The sequence below is a fragment of the Phascolarctos cinereus genome, unplaced genomic scaffold (genome assembly GCF_003287225.1).
Source record: "Phascolarctos cinereus isolate Bilbo 61053 unplaced genomic scaffold, phaCin_HiC Scaffold_5;HRSCAF=322, whole genome shotgun sequence".
Classification (NCBI taxonomy): Eukaryota; Metazoa; Chordata; class Mammalia; order Diprotodontia; family Phascolarctidae; genus Phascolarctos; species Phascolarctos cinereus.
The window spans coordinates 41,323,184-41,347,706 of NW_027555958.1; the positions used below are offsets into that span (position 1 = coordinate 41,323,184).

General features: G+C 43.5%; 3 protein-coding genes and 1 pseudogene across 3 annotated transcripts; all 4 read left to right on the forward strand.

Moving 5' to 3' along the window:
- The first annotated feature begins 1,063 nt into the window (after positions 1-1,063).
- LOC110221231 (C-C motif chemokine 4-like) lies at positions 1,064-2,997 on the forward strand. The gene is made up of 3 exons (XM_021005652.2): positions 1,064-1,398; positions 2,022-2,136; positions 2,579-2,997. The coding sequence occupies exons 1-3, from the start codon at positions 1,326-1,328 to the stop codon at positions 2,664-2,666; spliced, it is 276 nt and encodes a 91-aa protein (XP_020861311.1). The 5' UTR covers positions 1,064-1,325; the 3' UTR covers positions 2,667-2,997.
- Positions 2,998-7,456: 4,459 nt separating this feature from the next.
- LOC110221243 (C-C motif chemokine 4-like) lies at positions 7,457-9,856 on the forward strand. The gene is made up of 3 exons (XM_021005678.2): positions 7,457-8,247; positions 8,856-8,970; positions 9,436-9,856. Exons 1-3 carry the CDS (start codon positions 8,175-8,177, stop codon positions 9,521-9,523), a joined length of 276 nt encoding a protein of 91 aa, XP_020861337.1. The 5' UTR covers positions 7,457-8,174; the 3' UTR covers positions 9,524-9,856.
- Positions 9,857-16,235: 6,379 nt separating this feature from the next.
- Positions 16,236-17,561, forward strand: LOC110221249 (C-C motif chemokine 4-like; annotated as a pseudogene).
- Positions 17,562-22,123: 4,562 nt separating this feature from the next.
- On the forward strand, positions 22,124-24,013 carry LOC110221224 (C-C motif chemokine 4-like). Its single transcript, XM_021005642.2, has 3 exons — positions 22,124-22,396; positions 23,024-23,138; positions 23,593-24,013. The coding sequence occupies exons 1-3, from the start codon at positions 22,324-22,326 to the stop codon at positions 23,678-23,680; spliced, it is 276 nt and encodes a 91-aa protein (XP_020861301.1). The 5' UTR covers positions 22,124-22,323; the 3' UTR covers positions 23,681-24,013.
- The last annotated feature ends 510 nt before the right edge of the window (positions 24,014-24,523 follow it).

The window sequence follows — 24,523 nt, forward strand, 5'->3', positions numbered from 1 at the left end:
TGTTTTATCTTTTTTAACATTAATTTAATTTCCATTGGATAAAAAAGGATGTGATGGCATATACGATAATTGCATACTTAAAAATGTCATGGTATACATATATTCCTCTCCAGAGAGTCTTAGGTTGTTTTCTCTCCCATGGGGGTCTACCCCAGAATGTTGTCCAACCCTGCCTGAAGTCTGAAGGCTTAAGGTTGAAACCAGAATCTGTTACTTCTTGGTTATTAAAATTTGGAAAAGCCATTTAAGGACACTGGTAATTGTATAGTAACTATTCTAGAAATGATCTGATTAGAGTGTTGGTCAGTGGTGCTGAGAGGTTAAAGATCATAGAGCCAAGAAGTTTCAGAGATGGGATTTGAACCTGGATCTTCCTGACTTCAAGCCTAAGATTCTATCTACTCCATGTCAAGTCTCATCAATAAACTAGAGATAAGAATAGCAACCCTGTGTACTTCATAAGTTTGTTGTAAAGATTATATGAGATAATCAGTGTCAAAAACTTTTGTATCCTTAGAGTGATACAAATGCAAGATGTTAAATCACCACACAGGAAAGCAGATTAAGGGATGGGCCAAGACCAGGAGTCCTAGTTTCATGGACCTGCTCATGGCCACCATTTGCACAAAACTTGTCGAGAAGTGCCCTTGAAGAAACTGAGGTGTTTCCTCTGTGTGGACCACTTTCTGTGAGTCTAAAAATGTGAAGTCACCAAACCTGAAGACATTTCTGGGATCTGCTTCTGACTACCAATGTGACCTTGGACAAGTCACTTCTATTTGGGTCACAATTACTTTAGCTGGAAAATGAGAGTGTTTGACTAAACCATCTAGGACCCCTTTACCTCTCATCCTAAGATCTAGGCAGTTATGATATCAAAGCAGTATGAAGGTCATGTTGATTACTTCTTCATATCAATGGCAAATAAAACTCTCTTTTCTATTTGTATTTGCCTATATTTCTTCTGTTTCAGCTTCTGCTCAGGTTCACCACTTCCCCCCTAGCACCTTTGCCACCTCACCACATGCACACTTCTCCTCTCTCCATCCTCCCTCCTCTTTCACCCATGATAAAGCTACACTGGGGGAGAAAACCTTAGTTCTTGACACTAGCCTTACATTTCCTGGGTTCCTTTTTTAGTTTCTATCTCCTACCATGACAACAGCTTTCCACAGGAACTTCCACTCCTTTTAGGTTCCTTCTTCCCTCTGAGAACTCCCAGAAACCACTATAAAAATAGGGGTCACACCTGAGACAGAGACACAGATCTCCGGAGTCTCCCAGCTAGGGCTCTTCTCCTCCAAGCCTTCTCTCCTCTCTGGGCCATGAAGGTCTCTGTGGCTGCCCTCTCCATGCTCATGGTCATGGCCTTCAGCTCTCTGGCATCCTCTGCACCAAGTAAGTGCTCCTTCTCTTTTCCTCTGTGACCGTGTCTAGGCTGTGGTTATAAGCTGGGTAAGAACCTGACAGGAGATGAGGCTCGATACATAGGTATCTGTGAGTGTGGGGAGGGGAGGACTGAAAGGGAGAGGCAGGAGGAGAAGCAGGGAGGATGTCTATACCTTTTGAACCTGAAGTCATCAAAATGCCCTTTGCAGTACATAAGGGTTGAATATTAAATGGAGACAGGAAAAGAGAGCAGAAAGCACAGAGGACTGGATTCTGTGTCTGGCTAAGTTCTCATTCTGGCTCTGCCACTAATTACCCCAGTGATCTCCAGCAAGTGGCTTCCTCAGCAAAGGCAGGAATTGGCTGGCCAGGTCTCTGACATCCCTTCTAGCTCCCACACTTCAATTTTCCTCAAAATATCTTGTACGGGGATGGGAACAGCAGGTCTGGTCTTCCTCCAGGCACAATGAGAATCATACCAGGTACCAGAGGAAAGCAGGATAGGGAAGACATGCGTGATCACGCCCCCAGTGTGCCTAGTGCTCAGTTTGTCCCTGGCACGATCAGCAGCTGAGCAATGTAAACTGTGAACATCAGACCTTGCTTATCTCATGCCTCCTCTTCCTTTGCAGTGGGCTCCGACCCTCCCACCTCCTGCTGCTTCTCCTACGTCAGCCAACAGATCCCCAAAAAATTTGTGACAGACTATTATGAGACCAGCAGCCTGTGCTCCCAGCCAGCTGTGGTGTGAGTATCAACTTCCTGAGGGGATCCAGGGAGAGAGGATGACTAGGAGAAATGGGGCCATTCGACAACTTGATGAAGTGAATGATTCAGGCAACTCAGGGGAAACCCTGGTTAGAAGGCAAAGTACTCCCATAAATGTCCCCTGGGCAAGGTTGAGTCCTCCATGGAGCAACAGGGGAGCTACTCACCCAAGGAGGAGGAAGAAACAGAAGCAAGAGGGATTATATGCCAAGGTGAGGCTCCCTGAGAGACTCCCGACTAGACAGGTCTCTAGAGAGAAGCTGAATTTTCAGAAGGGCCTGAGGGATGTTGCTAGAAGTCAGGATTTTTCCCCATGGTCCTATAGAGATGTGCAGGAAGTGGTCAGTGCTGGGCATGGGGGGAGCACAGAGAACCATCTCTCCATCTGTGACCTCTTATCTCTCCTCCTCTCCCTCCCCAGGTTCCAGACCAAAAGAGGGCGGCAGATGTGTGCCAACCCCAGTGATGCCTGGGTTCAGAGCTATGTGGAAGATCTGGAACTGAACTGAGGGGCTCAGGGGCCTTAAACAATGCCTCTTACAGGGAAATGGACCAAGCCAAGGAATTCTACAGTCAGATGCAATCTCCCCAAGCCCCAGCCTTCTGGAGATCGTTTCTCCCATTAGAAATGATTCTTATCTGTGAGATTTAATTTACGTAAATTATTTGGTGGCAGCTTTGGGCATGTGTTCTTGCTGTTTGCACTTCTGGAAGATATGTTCCTCATGGGAAACTCTATTAGCAGCCTGGCCTGTCTTGCTTAGAGTGTTTGGGTCACCTGCTGCATTCCATGAATATGTGTAGCACAAGGATTTCAGAATAAAATGTTTGGAAACCGTATCTTTTAGCTGTAGTTTCAATGTTCTTTGGGGATGAGGGGTTCAAGAGAGGGAGTTCTTCTCTTATCATATAAATTGGCCTGGCATCATTGGACAGCAAAGACTCTGTAAGAGCTGTGTGGGTTCAGTGGGTTGCCATCTCACTTTGAGTCAGCAGGTCAATGGGAATTCCAAAAATCCATCTTCTCCTGTGTTGAGAAGCAAACTTCCAGGAATAGAGAGGCAGTATTCCTACTGTTCTTACCTGATTAGACCATGCACGAGTCTTGTGGTCAGTATCCACAATGTAAGATGAACTTTTGGAAGCCAGAGAACATCCACAGACAGGCATCCAACCTTACAAAGTGCCAAGAGTAAGAAGTGGATGATTTGAAGGACCTGGGGGCTCAGTGGGGAGAAGAAAAAAGTCATGTCAGCCACAAATTCTTAAGTATTACCGGGTCTGTCCTTGGAAGAGCTGAGATTTGTATTCCCTGGGGCCAAGGATAGAAGGAAGGGGAAAGAGGAATTTGTAAGGACCTAAATTTGGGCCTGACATTAGGAAAAACGTCTTAACAGTTATAGCTGCCCAAAGACTGCAACAAACTGGGTTGGGTTCCCTCTCCCCTTGAAGTCTTTAAACAGTGGCTAGATGACCACCTATAAAGGACTTGGTAGTGGTGATTTATTCCAATCACCTTTTGAAGAAGATCAATATGTTGTTGTCATTTTTGAGTTATTTCAGTTGTGTATGACTGCTACTGCATTTTTGGTTTTCTTGGCAGAGATACTGGAGTGGTTTACCATTTCCTTTTCTAGCTCATTTAACAGATAAGGAAACTAAGGCAAGCAGAGTTAACTGACTTGCCCAGAGTAACACAGCTAGTAAGGGTCTGAGGCCAGGTTTGAACTCAGGAAGATAAGTCTTCTTGACTTCAGAACCAGCATTCTATCCACTTAAGCACACTTAAATTGGAGAAATGCATCCAGGCCTCCTTGGCATTCCCACTTGACCTCTGCCAGGCATTAGTTGTGTGATGTTAGGCAATGCATTCAAGCTTTCCCTCTTATTTATCCCTTAAGACTGGTCTGAGGCTGACATGAGATAAGAGGGGCAGCAGAACATGCTTTAAGAGCTGGAAAGAGCTTCAGTGAAGGAAAGGCTGTAATTATTATTCATCGTTTTCTATTAGTTAGTGGTGGTTGTGGGTGAGCAGTGGTCCCATTCTCCCTGCCATGCCTGCAGCACAGGGTTGCTGGGCAGAAGAAATCCCAAGAATATTTGAAAGGGATTGGGAAAGAAAATGAGTCCTTGTTGAACCTTAATCCCTCTAAGCTTCCTTCCAGTTCCAAATGCTTGATTTCTAGTCTAGAACTCCCATTCTTAGGGGGTTTTGAAGTCACCAAAGGATTCTTTTCTCTCAACAACCCATGTGAAATAGGGAGGAGTATTATTATCTCCATTTGATGGATGAGAAAACTGAGGCTCTAAGAGATTAATTGATTTTTTTCCATGAGCGTACAGCTAGGAAGCTGGGGTTCCAACATTGCTCTACACTTTGAACACCTGCATATTGTCAACTCTACCAGGCTAGTTTGGAATGGTCCCTACAGGGAATGAGAGTGAATCAATTGTTTTCAGTTCCTAATTTGAGGCTCTCAAAATGCCCCCAGAAACAAACAGCAAAGCCCAAAGATGTGCCTGTACTTTTCTTGGTCTCCTTTTATATTTCAATTTTTTTTCAGTGGATATTTTACACCAATCATTTCTGAATGTGTCTTATGCTCATACATTGAAAGAAAGTTTTTAAACTGAGGGAGGAAAAGTTCAGCAAAGTTCAGGGAATTTAAAGGATTAGGGAAGAAATGGTCAGTGTGTATGGGATGAAGATAATTGGGTGATTGGCCCAGCACACCCTCTGTGCTAGTCAGTATCAGTGGCAGGATTTGTAGCTCAGTCTCCCTGACTCTAAGTTCATCTCTCTAGCCACCACATCATACTACCTGTGCTGGGGAGGAAAGGGCAGGAAATCCACAAGACCAGATCTGACTTGCCATGTGAGTGGGATCCTCCTTTCTCTCTGAATTTCAAGGGAAAAAGCAGCTCTCTTTTGATTCCTACTGAAAAGAAGGAATGCTAACCCCTGTCTGGTCTCCTCTTCCATCTTCCTTTTTAGGTCATGATAATGTAGTGAGATCCTTTTTCCTTCTCTTTTCCTTTCCTTTCCCAAGGCTCCAGTCTTCCAGTGGAAGTCGGGCTAAGATGTTTCTATGGCTTTACTGTAGCACTGAGCCCTTAATTCTTTGTCTTTTTGAGAACATACTCGTGTGGCATTCCCATTTTGGATTGCCATATTCCCTTGGCTCTCTCTATGTCACCTGTGACTCATTTTAGGTAGTAGGACACTGAAGAAGAAAAAGGGAGACTGACTTATGATTCTCAGCTCAGGGAGGAAGAGGAAGCTCTGGGAACAGAGAAGAGCCATTTATTAAGGCAAGGTTAGGCTCTGCAAACCCAACCACTGACCATAAGGAAGTGATATCCAAACCTATGTCAGAGTGTCTCCCAAACCACCCTGACCCTCACACCTTATTAATTTCTTTTTTTTTTTACTATGAACATCAAAATATTCACAAATATTAATATCTCAATATACAAAGAAGAACAGAAAAGAGGAAGGTGCATGAATCTCTGAACTTCTACTGAGTATAGTTTGGTGGATTTAGGTATAGGGTAACTTTGCCACAGTATGAAATCACCTCCTTTACTTGCTTGTTTCCCCTTCTAGAATTGCTCCCCCCTCCCAATTTTTCATTGTCACCCTTTCCTTCATTTCTCCTGCTTTTCCCTTGCTGTGAATTGCCCCAAAGCCAACCTCCTCTGTAACAGATTGTGTATAAGGAAACAAAGCAAAAGTGTTGGCCAGAGCTGAAAATGTCTGTCTCATTTGGCATCTTGAGTGTATCACCTCTCCATCAAAAGGTGGGAGTCAGGCTTCATCTTCAGTCTTCTGCTGGAGTGACCATTCATTGCAGGGCTCAGCATTCTGGAGTTATTCCAATTTGTTTTCATTGACAATATTCCAGGCATGTCATTAGCTCTTCTCCACGTTCTGTTTACTTCCCTCAGAAAGAGAAGCAGGAGAATGTGGCAGCAGAGTGTTTAGGAAACCCAAGGAAATCACCCACTTGGGTGAGCATTGTGTATGTGACCAAAACTCCTGGAAACACTGGAAAGCAGCCAGAGAGAAATCAAGCTTAGACCAGTACCTCACACCATGTACTACAAGAAGCTGTGTGTGTCATGGTGGGAGTTGGCAACTGGAAAAGGAACCCAGGAAATGCCAGGCTCAGTCAAGGGCTGGGGTTTGGCTCCTCAGGGCAGTTTCATCACGGAGGAGAGAGGAGAGATGTGTGTGTAGTGGCATGACAAAAGTGTTGAGGGGGCAGTGATAAACTTGGGAGAGCAGCAGAGACTGAAGAAACCAATGGAAAATGGAATAGGAAGGAGAGATAGGGTCACCATTGATTTGAAAGATTGTTCAGCATGTCTTTCATACTACTTTGATACTGTAACTGCCTAGATCTTGGAATTGTAGATTGAGAAGAAAGGCCATTAAGTGTCTTGTCCAATACCCTCCTTTTACAAGTAAAGAAACTGAGGTCCAGAGACAGCAGGCTTGTTTCAGGTTAATCCAGTAGTGAGAGGCAGGTCCTGGATCCTGTCTTAGGTTTGCTGATTACAGACCTGCATATGAAAGTTAAATCTCCAACAAATTTTAGGAAAATTGAAGGAGGTGCCTGTCCTGCCCTACCACTTCTGAACCTATTAAATAATCACATTGTATTCACACCCATGTCCATCTTCCTCCCACATCTAGTTGTCACTTTTTAAATATCAATTTAATTTCTATTAGATAAAAAAGGATGTGATGGTATATATGGTAATTGAGTACTTAGAAATGTCATGGTATCCTACATATACTTCTCCCCAGAATGTCTCAGGTTATTTCCTCTCCTGTGGGGATTTGTGCCATACTTTTGTCAAACCCTGCCTGAAATCAGAAGGCCTCAGGTGGAATCTTGAATCTGTCATTTTCGGGTTATTAAAATTTGGACAAGCCATTTAGGAATACTGGTAATTGTACAGCTACTATTTCACCAATGATCTGATGAGAGTATTCGCTGGAGTTAAAGGTCACACAGCTAAAAATTTTCATAGATGGGACTTGAACCCAGGTCTTCCTGACTTCAAGCCTAGGATTCTATCCACTCTATGTCAAGTCTCACAAATAGAGCAGAGATAAGAATACCAACCCTGCCTACTCCATAAGGTTATTGTAAAGACGATATGAGATAATCAGTGTGAAAATGTCTTGTATCCTTAAAGTGATAGAAAAGTAATTTGTTAAAATCATGACACAAGAAAGCAGATGAAGGGATGGGCCAAGACCAGGAGGCCTCATTTCATGGACCTGCTCATGGCCACCATTTGCACACAACTTGTTGAGAAGTGCCCTTGAAGGAGCTGAGGTGTTTCCTCTGTATGGACCATTTTCTGTGAGTATAAAGATATGAAGTTTATAGACCTAAGAGCATACCCAGGATCTGCTTCTGACTAGTAGTGTGACCTTGGACAAGTCACTTCCCTGTGGATGGACCCCAGTTTCTTTGGGAGGAAAATGAGAGTGTTGAACTAAACCACGCAGGACCCTTCTAAGCCTAAGTATAAAACCTATGATAAGACAGTTATTGTATCAAAGCAGTATGAAAGTCATGCTGAATACTTCTTCACATCAATGATTAACAAAACTTTCCTATTTCTTTTTGTACGTTTCATCTGTCTCAGCTTCTGCTCAGGTTCACCACTTCCCCCTTAGCACCCTTGCCACCCCACCAAATGCACACTTCTCTCTCCATCCTCCCTCCTCTTTCACCCATGATGAAGCTGCACTGGGGGAGAGAAACTCAGTTCTTGACACTAGTATTACATTTCTTGGGTTCCCTTTTTTGTTTAAAACTCCTACCATGATATCAGTTCTCCACAGGAATTTCCACTCCTTTTAAGTTCCTTCTTTCCCTCTGGGTACCCCCAGAAACCCCTATAAAAACAGGGCCCACACCTGAGACAGAGACACAGATCTCCAGAGTGTCTTAGCTTGTGCTCTGCTCCTCCAAGCCTTCTCTCTTCTCAGGATCATGAAGGTCTCTGTGGCTGCCCTCTCCATCCTCATGGTCATGGCCTTCAGCTCTCTGGCATCCTCTGCACCAAGTAAGTGAGCTTTGTCTTTCTTTCTTTCTGTGGCTGTGTCCTGGCTCTCGTCACAAGCTGGATAGAACCCTAACAGGAAATGAGGGTAGTCTGCTCGTAGGGATCTGTGAGGGTGGAGAGGGGCAGGAGCAGGAGCAGGGAGGATGTCTATACCTTTTGGACTTGAAGGCATTAACCTGCCCTCGACACTATATGCTGGTTAAATGTCAGAAGGAGACAGGAAAAGAGAGTAGAAAGAGTACTAGACAGTTCTGGGTCTGGCTCAGTTCTCTTTCTGGCTCTGCCACTAATTGCCCAAGTGAGCTCCAGCAAGTGGCTTCCTCAGCAAAAGGCAGGAATTGGATGGGCAGATCTCTGACATCCTTTCTAGCTCCCACACTTCAGGTTGCCACAAATTATCCCCACGGGGATGGCAACAGCAGGTCTAATCCTCCTCCAGGCCAAACGATAATCACACCTGGTACTGGAGGGAAATGGTAAGGCAGAGGAGTGATCACATCCCCAGTGTGCTTATTACTGAGTTTGTCCCTGGCATGGAGTCAGCAGCAAAGGAATGTAAGGTATGAACATATGACCTCACTAATCTCGTGCCTCCCCTTTCTTTGCAGTGGGCTCTGACCCTCCCACCTCCTGCTGTTTCTCCTATGTCAGTCAACAGATCCAAAGAAAATTTGTGACAGACTATTATCAGACCAGCAGCCTGTGCTCCCAGCCAGCTGTGGTGTGAATATCTACCCATTGAATTTCAGGGGGAGATTCAGGGAGAGAGGATGGTTAGGAGAAATTGGGCCATTTGGCAACTCGCTGATCAATCAGGTGGATGAATCAGACCACTCTGGGGAACCTGGTTACAAGGAAAAGTAGTCCCATAAGTGTTCCCTGGGTAAGGTTGAGTTCTCCATGGATTAAGAGGGGAGCTACTCACCCAAGTGGGAGGGATAAGCTGAAGCAACAGGGATTATATGCCAAGGCGAGGCTTCCTGAGAGACTCCCCCCCCCACCCCAGACAGGTCTCTAGAAAGTAGCAGAATGACTGAGAAGGGCCTGAGAGATGTTGCTAGAGATGAACATTGTCCCTTAAGGTTCTGCAGAGATGTGCAGGAAATGGTCAGTGCTGGACATGGGGGGAAGCACAGAGAACCATCTCTCCATCTGTGACCTCTCATTCCTCCTCCTCTCCCTCCCCAGGTTCCAGACCAAAAGAGGCCGGCAGGTGTGTGCCAACCCCAGTGATGCCTGGGTTCAGAGCTATGTGGAAGACCTGGAGCTGAACTGAAGGGCTCGAGGGCCTTGGAGGATGACTCTTAAAGGGAAATGGAACAAGCTGAGGAATTCCACAGTCAGATGCAATCTCCCCAAGCTCCAGCCTGCTGGAGATCCTTTCAACTGTTATAATTTATTCTTATCTGTGAGATTAATTTATGTAAATCAATTGGTGGCAGCTTTGGGTATGTGTTCTTGCTATTTGTACTTCTAGAAGACAACTGTTCTCCAAAGTGACCCCCATTAGCAGCCTGGCCTCTCTTCCTTAGAGTTCTTTGGGTCACCTGCTGCATTCCATGAGTATCTGTAACACAAAGGTTTCAGAATAAAATGTTTGGAAACCATATCTTTTTGTTGTAGTTTCAATGTTCTTTGGGGATGAGGGTTTCAGGAGAGGGAGTTCTGCTCTCATCATATAAATTGGCGGGGCATCATTGCACAGCAAAGGTTCTGTATGTGGGTTCCATGGGCTACCATCTCACTCTGAGTTAGCAAGTTGATTCCAAAAATCTCATCTTCTCCCACACTGAGAAGCAAAGTTCTAGCTATAGAGAGGCGATATTACTACTGTTCTGGTCCGATAAGAAGAACATTTGGAAGCTGGAGAATGTTTAGAGGAAGGCGACCAACAACGTGAAGTGTCTAGAGTCACAAGAGGATGATTTGAAGGAAGGAGGGGTGGTCAGGGGGGAGAAGAGGAGAGTCACGGCAGCCATGATTTCTGTTTTCAAGTATTAGCGGGTCTGTCCTTTGGAAGAGTTGGGATTTGTGCTGTCTTGGGCCCAAGGATAAAACCAAGAGCATGGGGTGGAATCTGTAAGGACCTAAATTTGGGCCTGACATTTGGAAAAAACTTCTTCACAGTTATAGCTGTCCAAATTGGATTAGACTGCATCAAGCTGGGTGGGTTCCCTCTCCCATGGAGGTCTTTAAGCAGTGTCTGAGAGTGGGGATGTTTTTCAATCCCCTTTTGAAGATCAAGTTGTTGTTGCTCCTCCTGAGTGACTTCAGTCATGGCTGCCTGTTCCTGACCCCATTTGGCGTTTTCTTGGCAGAGATACTGGAGTGGTTTGCCATTTCCTTCTTCAGCTCATTTGACAGAGGAGGAAACTAAGGTAAAGAGAATTAAGTAACTTGCCCAGAGTAACACACTTAGTAAGTGTCTAAGGCCAGATTTGAACCTAGAAAAAGTTTTCCTGTCTTTAGGCCCAGAATTCTATCCATTAAAGCACATATAAATTGCTGAAATGCATCCAGTCTTCCTTAGCAATCCCACTTGGCCTCTGCCAAGTCATGTGATGCTGGGCAATGCATTCAAGATTTCCCTCTTGTTTATACCTTAAGACTGCCCTAAGGTTGACATAAGATAAGAGGGGCAGCAGAACATGCTTTAAGAGCTAGAGAGCGTGTTAGTGAGGCAAAGGCTGTTTATTATTGTTCATTATTTCTTGTTAGTTCGTGGTGTTTGGTGGGCAGTGTTCTCATTCTCCTTTCTCTGCCTTCAGCATAGGATTGCTGGGGAGAAGAAATCCCAAGCGAGATTTGAAAGGGATTGTGAAGGAAAATGAGTCTTTGTTGAACTTCATAAACTCTAGGTTTCCTTCCGCCTCCAAATCCTTGATCCTCTCATCCAGGACTCCTATTCTTAGGGGTCTGAAGTCTCCAAAGGACTCTTCTCTCAACAAGCCTTGTGAAATGAGGAGAGAGAGTATTATTATCCCTATCTGATGCATATAGATGCTGAGGCTCTTAGAGATTAACTGATTTTCCCATGAGCATATCGCTAGGAAGTTTCCAAGGCAGGGTTCCAACACAGCTGTACTCTTTGAATACCAGCATACTGTGAACTCTACCAGACTAGTCTGGAATTGTCTCCGCAGGAAATGAGGGTGAACCAATACTTTCCTCTCCCTAAGAGTTTAGAGCTTCTTAAAATGGCCCCAGAAAGAGACAGAGAAGCCCAAACACCTGCCTGTACTTTTCTTGGTCTCCTTTTGTAATTCAATTTCATTTTTTTCAATCGATGTTTTACACCATTCCTATCTGATTATGCTCATGCTTTGAAAGAAAGTTTTTAAAATGAAGGGGGAAAAGTTAAGCAAAACTCAGGGAATTTAAAGATTTAGAAAAAGAAAAGGTCTAAAGGACGAAGATGATTTGGTGACTTGCCCAGGGACACCCTGTTTGCTGGTCAATATCAGGGGCACGATTTGTACCTCAGTCTCCCTGATTCTAAATTCAACCCTCCACTATCTATGGTGGAGGGAAGAAGGGTTGGAAATCCACAAGACCAGATTTGACTTCCCATGTGAGTGGGATCCTCATTTCTCTCTGAATTTCAAGGGAAAATGCAGTCCTTTTATTGATTCCTACTGGTAAGAGGACATGCTAAATCCCAGACTGGTTTCCTCTTACCTCTTTCTTCTTGGGTCAGGGGAATGTAGTGAGACCCTCTTTCTTTCTCTTTTCCTTCCCCCTTCCAAGGCTCCAGTCTTGCAATGGAAGTCTGTCTGACTATGATGTTTCTATGACTTTACTGTAGCACTGATTCTTTGTCTTTTTGAGGACATATTCCTGTGGCTTTCCCATTTTGGATGACCATATTTCCTTGGATCTCTTGATGTCCAGTGTGACTCATGTTAGGTATTAGGACACTGAGGAAGACAAAGGGAGGGTGACTTATGATTCTCAGCTCAAGGAGGAAAAGGAAGCTCTGGGAGCAGAGAAGAGTCCCAGGGCAAACCTATATTAAGGCAAAGTTTGGCTCTGCAAACCCAACCACTGACCATAAGGAAGTCAGAGGATCTCCCAAATTGCCATGACCCTCACACATTATTAATTTTTTTTTATTTTGAACATCAAAATATCAACAAATAACTGTATCTCAATATGGAAAGAAGAACAAAAAAGAGAAGGGTATATGAATCTGTGAACTTCTAATGAGTATAGTTTAGTGTTTTTAGGTATATATTAAGTTCACCACAATGGGAAATCACCTCCCTTATTTACTTGTGTCTCCTTCTAGAACTGCTTTTCCCCCCTCAATTTTTCATTGTTGCCCTTTCCTTTATTTCTCATATTTTTGCCTGGCTGCCCATTGCCCCAAAGCCGTCCTCCTATATAATAGATTGTGTATAAAGAAGCAAAGCATTGGCCAGAGCTGAAAACGTTTGTCTCATTTGACATCTCTCTTCTGTCACTTCCCCATTAAAATGTGGGAAACTAGCTTCACCTTCAGTCTTCTGCTGGAACAACTGATTACTCTTTGCAGAGATCAGCATTCTCAAGTCATTATAATTTGTTTTCATTGACAATACTCCAGTCCTGTCATTAACTTTACTCCAGATTCTGTTTACTTCACTCAGAAACAGAAGCAGAAGAACGTGGTAGCAGAGTGTTTAGCAAACCCATGAAATCACCCACTTGTGTGAGCATTCTATAAGTGACAAAAAGTACTGGTAAACCTGGAAAGCATCCAGAGAGAAATCAAGCTTAGACCAATATCTCACACCATATACCCCAAGAAAGTGCATGTGTCATGGTGGAAGGTGGAAACTGAAAAAGGAGCCCAGGAAATGCAAGGCTCTGTCGAGGGCTGGGGTTTGGTTCCTCGGGGCAGTTTCATCAATGGGGAAAGAGAAGAGTGGGTAGACAGAGGAGAGATGTGTGTGTAGTTGCATGACAAGGGTGCTGAGGGGGTAGTAATAAGCTCGAGAGAGCAAAACAGACTGATGACAAAAATACGTGGGGAGAGAGAAATAGGAAGGAGAGTTATGGTCACCTTTGATGTGGGGGATTGTTTAGTATGGCTTTCATACTATCATACTGTAACTGTCTTGTACAACACCCTCTATTTACAACTAAAGAAAGAGGCCCAAAGAGAGGGGCCTTGTTCCAGGTGATTCCAGTAGTGAGAAGCAGATCCTGGATGTTGTCTTAGGTTTGCTGATTCCAGACCTGGATATGAAAGTTACATCTCAAACAAATTTCAGGGAAATTGAAGGAGATAGATGACTATCCTACTTCACCACTTCTGAATCCATTAAATAGTCACATCGTATTCACACCCATCTCCATCTTCCCCCTACGTCTTATTTTCTCTTCTTTAATACGAATTTCATTTCCATTGGATAAAAAAGGACGTGATGGTACATATGATAGTTTAGTACTTAAAAATGTCATGGTATCATACGTACACTCTTCCCCAGAGTGTCTCAGGTTGCCTCTTCTCCCATGGGGGTCTGCCCCATAATTTTGTCAAATCCTGCCTGAAGTCAGAAGGCCTCTGGTTGAATCCTGAATCTGTCACTTCCTGGTTATTAGAATTGGGACAAGCCACTTAATAATAACTGGTAATTATACAGCAACTATTCTACAAGTGATCTGATTAGAGTGTTGGCTGGGGATACTGGGAGGTTAAAGATCCCACAGGTAAAAAGTTTGAGAGAGAAGACTTGAACTCAGGTCTTCGTGACTTCAAACCTAGAACTCTATTCCCTCTAAGTCAAGCCTGCACAACATATAGCCTGCAAAGGATTTTGGGTGGCCTGTGAAAAATATAGAGGATGTAAAGAAACTAAAGATGTAACGAGTGCTTTGTCTGTGCCTTGTTTAACCCGCCTTCCACTAGTCATTATTGCACTGGGCATGTAACTTGGTGGGTGGGTTGCCACTGTGCACTCTCTCCTGTTTGTCGTGTGACCCAACGCTAACAACTATCATCATTCTGTCTCTAGTCTGAGAGGAGCCAGAGTTGTATCTTTTTGCTATGTTTTTGGTCCTGGTGGTGAACAGGGACAAAGTGAATGCAGCCACGTGCCAACATAGCTGCTGCCTGCTATGTGAGGAGCGTCAACAAGGCCAGGGCTGCTGCCCCTCCCTCACTGTGTGGCTGCCCTCCAAGTTACATGAGTGTCTGGTGCTCTTTACAAAGTCAGACACTCAGTTCAGTATTTCTTTGTACATGAGCCATTGCTGTGGAGATTTTTTGGTTCTAACATTAAAGTTTTTGGGGTACTTTTATAAAATAAATGATAAAAAGAGAGGGAAGATTGAATGAGAACACAGAGTGTTTAATCCAGAGTAGACAAATAAACAGACAGTTGTTTACTTATATGAGAGACAAAATATTGTGCCTTGCTTGCCAAGAAGTAATAGCCTTCTGAAGGAATACAATCTTAGTCACCATTTTGAATCAAAACATCCTGACATAAGCAAATTGGACACCAATGAAAAACAAATTAAAGCATCTAAATTGTTGAAAAATCTCAGTGAGGAATAGCAGTTTTTCAAGACAGTGCACTCAGAAAATGAGGTGGCTACTAAGGTTAGTTTTCACATTTCTAAAGAAATTGCTGCTGTTGGAAAGTCTTTTACTGAAGGTGACTTTATAAAGAAGGGTTTGCTAATTACAGTTTCTGGATTACGTCCTGATTTAAAAAAGTGTTTTTGAGAATATAAGTTTGTCCCATATGATCGTGCAGTGAAGAGTAGCTGATGATAAACTGATTGCTGACAACAAGTGCAATACATCCCATTAACTAAATGGCAGCAGTAAGAAAACCTGAAAATTGTACTAAAACTTGTACTGTTTAGCAAAATAATTTTTTAAACTTTAATGCGATTTCATGATAAATAACAATCTTAAGTAATAAGTGTGATTAAGTGATACTAATGAAAATCTCCCTTTTCTAATATGATTTGTTTGCAAAAATAGTTTAATCCTTAATTATACATGTACTTAGAAAGTGAACCACTAAAAACCTATCTGCAGCCTGAAGTTTACCTTCTTTACTTTTGGCCCCTACATACTGCCAAATTCTGAAGGTTTGTTCTAAGTCAAGGCTCATAAATAGACCAGAGATAAGAATACCAACTCTGCCTACTTCGTAAGTTTTTTGTGAAGATGAGTTGAGATAATTGATGTCAAAATCTTTTGTACCCTTAAAGTGATATAGAAATGTAAGGTGTTAAAATCATCACACAACAAAGCAGATGAAGGGATGAGCCATGACCAGGAGGCCTCATTTCATGGACCTGTTCATGGCAGCCATCTGCACAAAAACCATCTAAGAGTGCCCTTGAAGGACCCTGGGTGTGTCCTCTGCATGGACCATTCTCTGTGAGTATAAAGATGTGAACTTAAAAGACCTGGAAGCATATCCAAGATCTGCTTTTGACTACCACTGTGACCTTGGACAAGTCACTTCTCTCTAGACACTATTTTCTTTAGCTGGAAAATGAGAATGTTCAACTAAACCACCCAGCACCCTTCTAAGTCTAAATCAACAACTTATGGTCAAGGCAGTTATGATATTAAAGCAGTATGAAGCTCTTGTTGAATATTCCTTCAAATCAATGTTCAGCAAAACTCTCCTACTTGTTTTTGCATATTTTCATATGTCTCTGCTTCTAGCTCATTCACCATTTCCCCCTTTGCACCCTTGCCGCCCTACCACATGCACACTTCTCTCTCTAACCCCTCTCCTCTTTCCCCCATGATGAAGCTTTCCTGGGGGATAGAAACTCAGTCCTTGATAGCAGCCTTGCATTTCTTGGGTTCATTTTTTTTTGTTTAGAATTCCTACCATGACATCAGCTCTCCACAGGAATTTCCACACTTTTCATATTCCTTCCATCTCTCTGGATACTCCCAGAAACCTCTATAAAAAGACAGCCCACACATGAGACAGAGACACAGACCTCAGAGTGTCTTAGGCTGGATCATGAAGGTATCTGTGGCTGCCCTCTCCATCCTCATGGTCATGGCCTTCAGCTCTCTGGCATCCTCTGCATCAAGTAAGTGAGCTTTCTCTTCCCTTCTGTGGCGGTGTCCTACACTGTGGTTGGATAGAACCCTGACAGAAGATGAGGGTAGACTGATCATAGGGATTTGTGAAGGTGGAGAGGGGCAGGAGCAGGAGGAGGGAAGATGTCTATACCTTTTGTCCTTGAAGGCATTAATCTGCCCTTGACAGTATATGCTGGTAAAATGTTATATGGAGATGGGGATAAGAGAGCACTAGACTGAGTCCTGTGTCTGCCTAAGTTCCCATTCTGGCTCTCCCACTAATTACCCAAGTGATCTCCAGCAAGTGGCTTGATCAGCAAAAGGCAGGAATTGGATGGGCAGATCTCTGACATCCCTGCTAGCTTCCACACTTCAATTTTCCTCAAAATATCCCCCATGGGGATGGGAACAGCAAGTCTAATCCTCCTCCAGACACAATGAAAATCACACCTGGTATTGGAGGGAAGTAGGGTAAGGGAAACATGAAGGATCACATCTCCATTGTGCCTAGTATAGAGTATGTCCCTGGGATGGAGACAGCAGCTAAGGAACATAAGGTATGAACATAAAACCTTACTAATCTCATGCCTCCCCTTTCTTTGCAGGGGTCTCTGACACTCCTACCTCCTGCTGCTTCTCCTATGTGAACCAACAGGTTCCCAAAAAAATTTGTAATAGACTATTATGAGACCAGCAGCCTGTGTTCCCAGCCAGCTGTGGCATAAGTATCTACCCACTGAATCTCTTGAAGGGATCCAGGGAGAGAGGATGGTTAGGAGAAATGGGGTCATTTGGCACCTTGGTGAAATCGATGAATCACACAACTCAGGGGAACTGTGGTTTCCAGGGAAAGAAGTCCCAGAAGTGGTCCCTGACCAAAGTTGAGTTCTCCATGGAGCAAGAGGGGAGCTACTCAACCAAGGGGGAGGGTATTAGCTGAAGGAACAGGGATTATATGCCACAGCGAGGCTTCCTAATAGACTCCCCCCCGGACAGGTCTCTAGAGAGAACCTGAATGACTCAGAAGGACCTGAGAGATGTTCCTAAAAGTGAGGATTTTTCCTCATGGCCCTGTACAGATGTGCAGGAATTGGTTAGTGCTGGACATGGGTGGAGCACAGAGAACCATCTCTCCATCCATGACCTCTCATCTCTCCTCCTCTCTCTCCCCAGGTTTCAGATCAAAAGAGGCTGGGAGGTGTGTGCCAACCCCAGTGATGCCTGGGTTCAGAGCTGTGTGGAAGATCTGGAGCTGAGCTGAGGGGATCAGGGGCCCAGAAGAATGAATCTCGAAGGGAAATGGATCCTGCCCTACAGGAAAATAGAAGGGGAAGGGGATAAGAGAAGGGAGGGGTGGATAGAAGGGAGGACAGATTGGGGGAAGGGGTAGGCAGAATGCATACCATCTTGGGGTGGGTGGGAGAGAGACTGGGAGAAAATTTGCAACCCAAAATCTTGTGGAAGTGAATGCTGAAAACTAAAAATAAATAAATTAATTTAAAAATTAAAAAAAAAATAAAGAGAAATGGACTAAGCTCAGGAACCCCACAGTCAGATACAATCTCCCCAAGCTCCAGGCTTCTCGAGATCCTCTCAACCATTATTATTCATTCTTACCTGTGAAATTTCATTATATCAATGTTTTGGTGGCAGCTTTGGGTATGTGTTCTTGCTATTTGCCCTTCTAGAAGATAATTGTTCCCCATGGAGACCCCTATTAGGAGCCTGGCCTCTCTTCCTTAGAGTCTTTTAGGTCACCTATTGGATTCTACGATTATCTGTAGCACAAAGATTTCAGAATAAAACTTTTGAAAGGCACATCTTTTTGTTGCAGTTTCAATGTTTTGGGGGAATGAGGAGTTCAGGGGATGGAGTTCTGTTCTTATCATATAACACTGAAGTAGCAGCATTGGACAGCAAAGGTTCTGTAAAAGCTCTGTGGGTTCCATGGGCTGCCATCTCGCTTCAAGTCAGCAGATTGATTCCAAAAATCCCATCTTCTCTCATGTTGAGAAGGAAACTTCCAGGAATAGAGAGGTGATATTCCTACTGTTCTGATCTGATAAGACCACACAGGGAATCTTGTGGTCAGTGTCCACTGTATAAGAAGAACATTTGGAAGTTGGAGAACATCTAGAAGAAGGCAACCAACAATATGAAATGTCTAGAGTCACATGAGGATGATTTGAAGGAAGTTGGGAGGGCCAGGGGGGAGAAGAAAAGAGCCACATCAGTCACAATTTCTCAACTATTAGCAGGTCTGTCCTTTGGAGAGTTGAGATTTGTGCCCAAGGACAGAATCAAGGACAAGAGGTGGAATTTGTAAGGACCTAAATTTGGGCCTGACATTAGGAAAGAACTTAACAATTATAACTGTCCAAATCGGACTACACTGCATCAAGCTATGGTGGGTTCCCTCTCCCATGGAGGTCTTTAAACAGTGACTCAGTGACCACCTACAAAGGACATGATAATGGTAATTTATTTCAATCACCTTTTGAAGAAGATCAATATGTTGTTTTTGAGTCATTTCAGTTGTGTCTGACTGTTCACTACCACATTTTTGGTTTTCTTGGCAGAGATACTGGAGTGGTTTACCATTTCCTTTTCTAGCTCATTTAACAGAGAAGGAAACTGAGGCAAGCAGAGTTGACTGACTTGCCCAGAGTAACACAGCTAGTTAAGGGTCTGAGGCCAGGTTTGAGCTCAGGACGATGTCTTCCTAACTCCAGAACCAGCATTCTATCCACTAAAGCACATGTAAACTGCAGAAATGCATCCAGTCCTCCTTGGCACTCCCACATTGCTTCTGCCAGGCATTAGTTGTGTGATGTTGGGCAATGCGTTCAAGCTTTCCCTCTTGGGTATCTCTTAAGACTGCTTTGAGGCTGACATGAGATAAGAGGGGCAGCAGAACATGCTTTAAGAGATGGAAAGAGCATTAGTGAGGCAAAGCCTGTTTACAATTGTTTATATATTTATTTATTAGTATTTATTATTTGATGTTTATATATTTATTATTGTTTATAATGACAGGCATGTCATTAGCTCTTCTCCAGGTTCTGTTTACTTCACTCAGAAAGAGAAGCAAGTGAATGTGGCAGCAGAGTGTTTAGGAAACCCAAGGAAATCACCCACTTGGGTGAACATCCTATATGTGACCAAAAATTACTGAAAAAATTGGAAAGTAGCCAGAGAGAAATCAAGCTTAGACCAATATCTCACACCATATACCCCAACAAGGTGCACATGTCATGGTGGAAGTTGGAAACTGAAAAAGGAACCCATGCAATGCCAGGCTCTGTCAAGGGCTGGGGTTTGGCTCCTCGGGGCAGTTTCATCACGGAGAAGAGAGAAGAGATGTGTGTGTAGTGGCATGACAAGGGTGCTGAGGGGACAGTGATAAACTTGAGAGAGCAGCAGAGACTGAGGAAACCAATGCAAAATGAAATAGGAAGGAGAGTTGTGGTCACCATTGATTTGAAGGATTATTCAGCATGGCCTTCATACTGCTTTGATACTGTAACTGCCTAGATCTTAGGATTGTAGGTTTAGAAGGGGAAGGGACATTAGCTGTCTTGTCCAACACGAACTGTGGCCCAAAGAGGGGGGCCTTGTTCCAGGGGATTCCTGCAGTGAGAGGCAGATCCTGGATCTGGTCCCGGTTCTACTGCCTCCAGACCTGGATAGGAAAGTTACATCTCAAACAAATTTCAGGACAATTGAAGGATATGCCTGTCCTATGTCTATACCAAGTGATCACCACTCTTGAGCCCATTAAATAGTAACATTTTATTCATGCCCATCTTCGCCCTACATCTTGTTTATTCTCTCTCTCTCTCTCTTTTTTTAAAAATTTCATTCTTTCTCCTGGGTTTCACTGGTAATGTAAAGAAAGGCTGATGATCATCTGGCTTCATTTTTTACCCATTTACATTGCTAATTTATTGTTTTAATTAAATTTTAGTTGAATCTCCAGGGTTATCTAAGTAGAATATCATATGATCTGTAAAAAGTGATAATTGTATTTCACCTTTACTTAAGCTTATTGGCTCAATGATACAATGCTGTTACTTTCTTCTGAGTGAATCCTTTTTTAAATTAATTTACTTTTAGTTTTCAACATTCACTTCCATAAGCTTTTGAGTTTTAAATTTTCTCCCCTTCCCTTCCCAGCTGTCTCCCCAAGATGTTGTGCAATCTGATATAGGCTCTACAAAAAAAAATTTTCACTTATTTTCACTTTTTTTAAAGTGAATTTGATTTCCACTGGAAATGAAGAATGTGACGGTATATATGATAGTTATATACTTCAAAATGTCGTGGTATCATACATACACTCCTCCTGAGAAAGCCTCAGATTGTTTCCTGCCCCATGGGGGTCTGTCCCATAATTTTGTCAAACTCTGCCTGAAGTCAGAAGGCTTCAGACTGAAACCTGAAGGTGTCATTTTCTGGTTATTAAAATTTGGAAAAGCCATTGAAGAATACTGGTAGTTCTCTAGCAACTATTTGAGAAATGATCTGATTAGAGTGTTGGCCAGGGGCACTGTGAGGTCAAAGATCACAGAACTTCACAGAGTTTCAGAGATGGACCTTGAACCGAGGTCTTCCTTATTTCAAGCTCTATCCACTTTATGTCAAGTCTCATAAATAAACTAGATATAAGAATACCAACATTGGGTACTTAATAAGTTTGTTGTGAAGATTATGTGAGATAATCAGTGTTAAAAACTTTTGTATCCTTGAAGTGATGCAAAGTGAAATGAGCAGAACCAGGAGAACATTGTAAGCAGTAACAGCCACATTGGGCAATGACTGACTTTGAGAGATTTAGCTCTTCTCAGCAACGCAAGGAGCTAAGAGAACTCCAAGACAGAAATTGCTATCCACACTCAGAAAAAGAGATATGGAATCTGAATGCAGATGGAAGGATACTATTTGCTCTCCTTTTCCTTTGTTGTTTTGTTTTATCGCTTCATTCTCACGATCTTTCCATTAGTTCTAATTGTCCTTTGCATGATGACTAATTGGGAAAATATGCTTAACATGAATGTATGTGTAGAGCTTATGTCAGATTGCATACCATTTTTTGGGGGGGAAATAAGTAGGAGGGGAAGAAAATTTAAAACTCAAAAACTTCTCAAAGTGAAGGTTGAGAATTAAAAATAAATAAATAAATTATCAAAAAAATGAAAGCAAAAAAAAATAGTGATAAAAATTCAATGTGTTAAAATCATGACACAAGAAAGCAGGGATGGGCCAAGACCAGGAGGCCTAGTTTCATGGACCTGCTCATGGCCACCATTTGCACAAAACTCGTTGAGGAGTTCCCTTCAAGGAGCTGAGGTGTTTCCTCTGTATGGACCATTTTCTGTGAGTCTAAAAGCGTGAAGTCACCAAACCTGAGGACATTTCCAGGATCTGCTTCTGACTACCAATGTGACCTTGGACAAGTCACTTCTATCTGGGCCACAATTTCTTTAGCTGGAAAAAGAGTGTTCCACTAAACCACCTAAATTTAACTCTAAATTACTTCTAAACGTACAATCCTAAGAATTAGGCAGTTATGATATCAAAGAAGTATGAAGGTCATGTTGAATACTTCTTCACATCAATAGTGAAAAAACTCTCTTTCATATTAGTTTTCACGTTTCATCTGTCTTGTCTGCTAGCTCAGGTTCACCACTTCCCCCTTTGCACCCTTGCCACCCCACCACATGCATAATTCTCCTCTATCTATCCTCCCTCCTCTTTTACCCATGATGATAGCTGCACTGGGGGAGAAAACCTCAGTTTTTGACACTACCCTTACATTTCCTGGGTTCCCTTTTTAGTTTCTGTCTCCTACCACGACATCAGCTCTCCACAGGAAATTCCACTCCTTTTAGGTTCCTTCTTTCGCATTGGGTCCTCCCAGAAACCCCAATAAAAACAGGGCCCACACCTGAGACAGAGAAACAGATCTCCGGAGTCTCCCAGCTAGTGCTCTTCTCCTCCAAGCCTTTTCTCCTCTCTGGACCATGAAGGTCTCTGTGGCAGCCTTCTCCATGCTCATGGTCATGGCCTTCAGCTCTCTGGCATCCTCTGCACCAAGTAAATGCTCCTTCTCTTTCCCTCTGTGGCTGTGTCTAGGCTGTGGTTATAAGCTAGATAGGACCTTGACAGGAGACGAGGCTCGGTACATAGGTATCTGTGAGTGTGGGGAGGGGGAGGAATGAGAAGGAGAAGCAAGAGGAGAAGCAGGGAGGATGTCTATACCTGTTGAACCTGAAGGCATCAAAATGCCCTTTGCAGTACATAAGGGTTGAACGTTAAATGGAGACAGGGAAAGAGAGCAGAAAGCACAGAGGACTGGATTCTGTGTCTGGCTAAGTTCTCCACTCTGGCTCTTCCACTAATTACCCAAGTGATCTCCAGCAAGTGGCTTCCTCAGCATAGGTAGGAATTGGATGGGCAGATCTCTGACATCCCTTCTAGCTCGCACACTTCAATTTTCCTCAAAATATCTCCTATGGGGATGGGAACAGCAGATCTGATCCTCCTCGGGGCACAATGAGCATCATACTTGATATTTGAGGCAAGTAGGATAAGGGAGAGAGGAGCTATCACATATCTAGTGTGCCTAATCCTGAGTTTGTCCATGGGATTGCATCAGTAGCTGAGGAAGGTAAGATGTGAACATCAGACCTCACTAATCTCATGCCTCCCCTTCCTTTGCAGTGGGCTCTGACCCTCCCACCTCCTGCTGCTTCTCCTATGTCAGCCAACAGATCCAAAGAAAATTTGTGACAGATTATTATGAGACCAGCAGCCTGTGCTCCCAGCCAGCTGTGGTGTGAGTATCTACCCACTGAATCTCTATAGAGCATCCAGAGAGAGAGAATGGCAAGGAGAAATGGGGTCGTTTGGCAACTTGGTGAAATATATGCATCAAGGCACTCAGGGGAAACCCTGGCTACAAGGAAAAGAAGTCCCCCTAAGTGGACCCTGGGTAATGTTGGGTTCTCCAAGGAATATGGTGAGAGACAGTTACCCAAGGGGGAGGGAGAAACAGAAGCAACAGGGATTATATGCCAAGATGGGGATTTCTGAGATATTTCCCACTGGACAGGTCTCTAGAGAGTAGCAGAATGAGATCAGAAGGGCCTGAGAGATGTTGCTAGAGACAAATATTGTCCCTTAAAGCCCTGCAGAGATGTGTAGGAAGTGGTCGGTGCTGGACATGGGGGGAGCACAGAGAACTATCTCTCCATCTGTGACCTCTCATCTCTCTTCCTCTCCCTCCCCAGGTTCCAGACCAAAAGAGGCCGGCAGGTGTGTGCCAACCCCAGTGATGCCTGGGTTCAGAGCTATGTGGAAGACCTGGAGCTGAACTGAGGGCCTCAGAGGCCTTGAAAAATGACCCTTAAAGGGAAATGGACCAAGCCAAGGAATTCCACAGTCAGATGCAATCTCCCCAAGCTGCTGCCTGCTGGAGATCCTTTCCCCCATTAGAAATGATTCTTATCTGTGAGATTCAATTTATATTAGTTATTTGGTGGCACCTTTGCATATGTGTTCTGGCTATTTGCACTTCTAGAAGACGACTGTTCCCCATAGGGGCCCCTATTAGCAGCCTGGCCTGTCTTGCTTAGAGTGTTTGGGTCACCTGCTGCATTCCATGAATATGTGTAGCACAAGGATTTCAGAATAAAATGTTTGGAAACCGTATCTTTTAGCTGTAGTTTCAATGTTCTTTGGGGATGAGGGGTTCAGGAGAGGGAGTTCTGCTCTTACCATATAACACTGATGTAGCATCATTGGACAACAAAGGTTCTGTAAAAGCTCTGTGGGTTCCACGGGTGGCCATCTTACTTTGAGTTAGCAGGTTGATTCCAAAAATCCTATCTTGTCCCATGTTGAGAAGGAAACTTCCGGGAATAGAGAGGTGATATTCCTACTACTCTGATCTGATAAGACCACACCAGGAGTCTTGTGGTCAGTATTTACAGCATAAGAACTTTTGGAAGCTGGAGAATGTTTAGAGGAAGTCCATGAACAACGTGAAGTGTGTAGAGTCACAAGACGATGATTTGAAGGAAGGAGCGATGGTCAGTGGGGAAAAGAGAAGAGCCACGTCAGCCATGATGTCTGTTTTCAAATATTAGCAGGTCTGTTCTTTGGAAGAGTCGAGATTTGTGCTGTCTTTAGCCCAAGGATAAAACCAAGAACATGGGTGGG

Excerpts from the sequence above, each read along its gene's own strand:
- LOC110221243 (XM_021005678.2), top strand. The coding sequence starts at position 8,175 with ATGAAGGTCTCTGTGGCTGCCCTCTCCATCCTCATGGTCATGGCCTTC. Across the intron at positions 8,248-8,855 it reads TCTGGCATCCTCTGCACCAA|TGGGCTCTGACCCTCCCACC; the intron begins GTAAGTGAGCTT and ends CTTTCTTTGCAG. Across the intron at positions 8,971-9,435 it reads TGCTCCCAGCCAGCTGTGGT|GTTCCAGACCAAAAGAGGCC; the intron begins GTGAATATCTAC and ends CTCCCTCCCCAG.
- LOC110221224 (XM_021005642.2), top strand. The coding sequence starts at position 22,324 with ATGAAGGTCTCTGTGGCAGCCTTCTCCATGCTCATGGTCATGGCCTTC. Across the intron at positions 22,397-23,023 it reads TCTGGCATCCTCTGCACCAA|TGGGCTCTGACCCTCCCACC; the intron begins GTAAATGCTCCT and ends CTTCCTTTGCAG. Across the intron at positions 23,139-23,592 it reads TGCTCCCAGCCAGCTGTGGT|GTTCCAGACCAAAAGAGGCC; the intron begins GTGAGTATCTAC and ends CTCCCTCCCCAG.
- LOC110221231 (XM_021005652.2), top strand. The coding sequence starts at position 1,326 with ATGAAGGTCTCTGTGGCTGCCCTCTCCATGCTCATGGTCATGGCCTTC. Across the intron at positions 1,399-2,021 it reads TCTGGCATCCTCTGCACCAA|TGGGCTCCGACCCTCCCACC; the intron begins GTAAGTGCTCCT and ends CTTCCTTTGCAG. Across the intron at positions 2,137-2,578 it reads TGCTCCCAGCCAGCTGTGGT|GTTCCAGACCAAAAGAGGGC; the intron begins GTGAGTATCAAC and ends CTCCCTCCCCAG.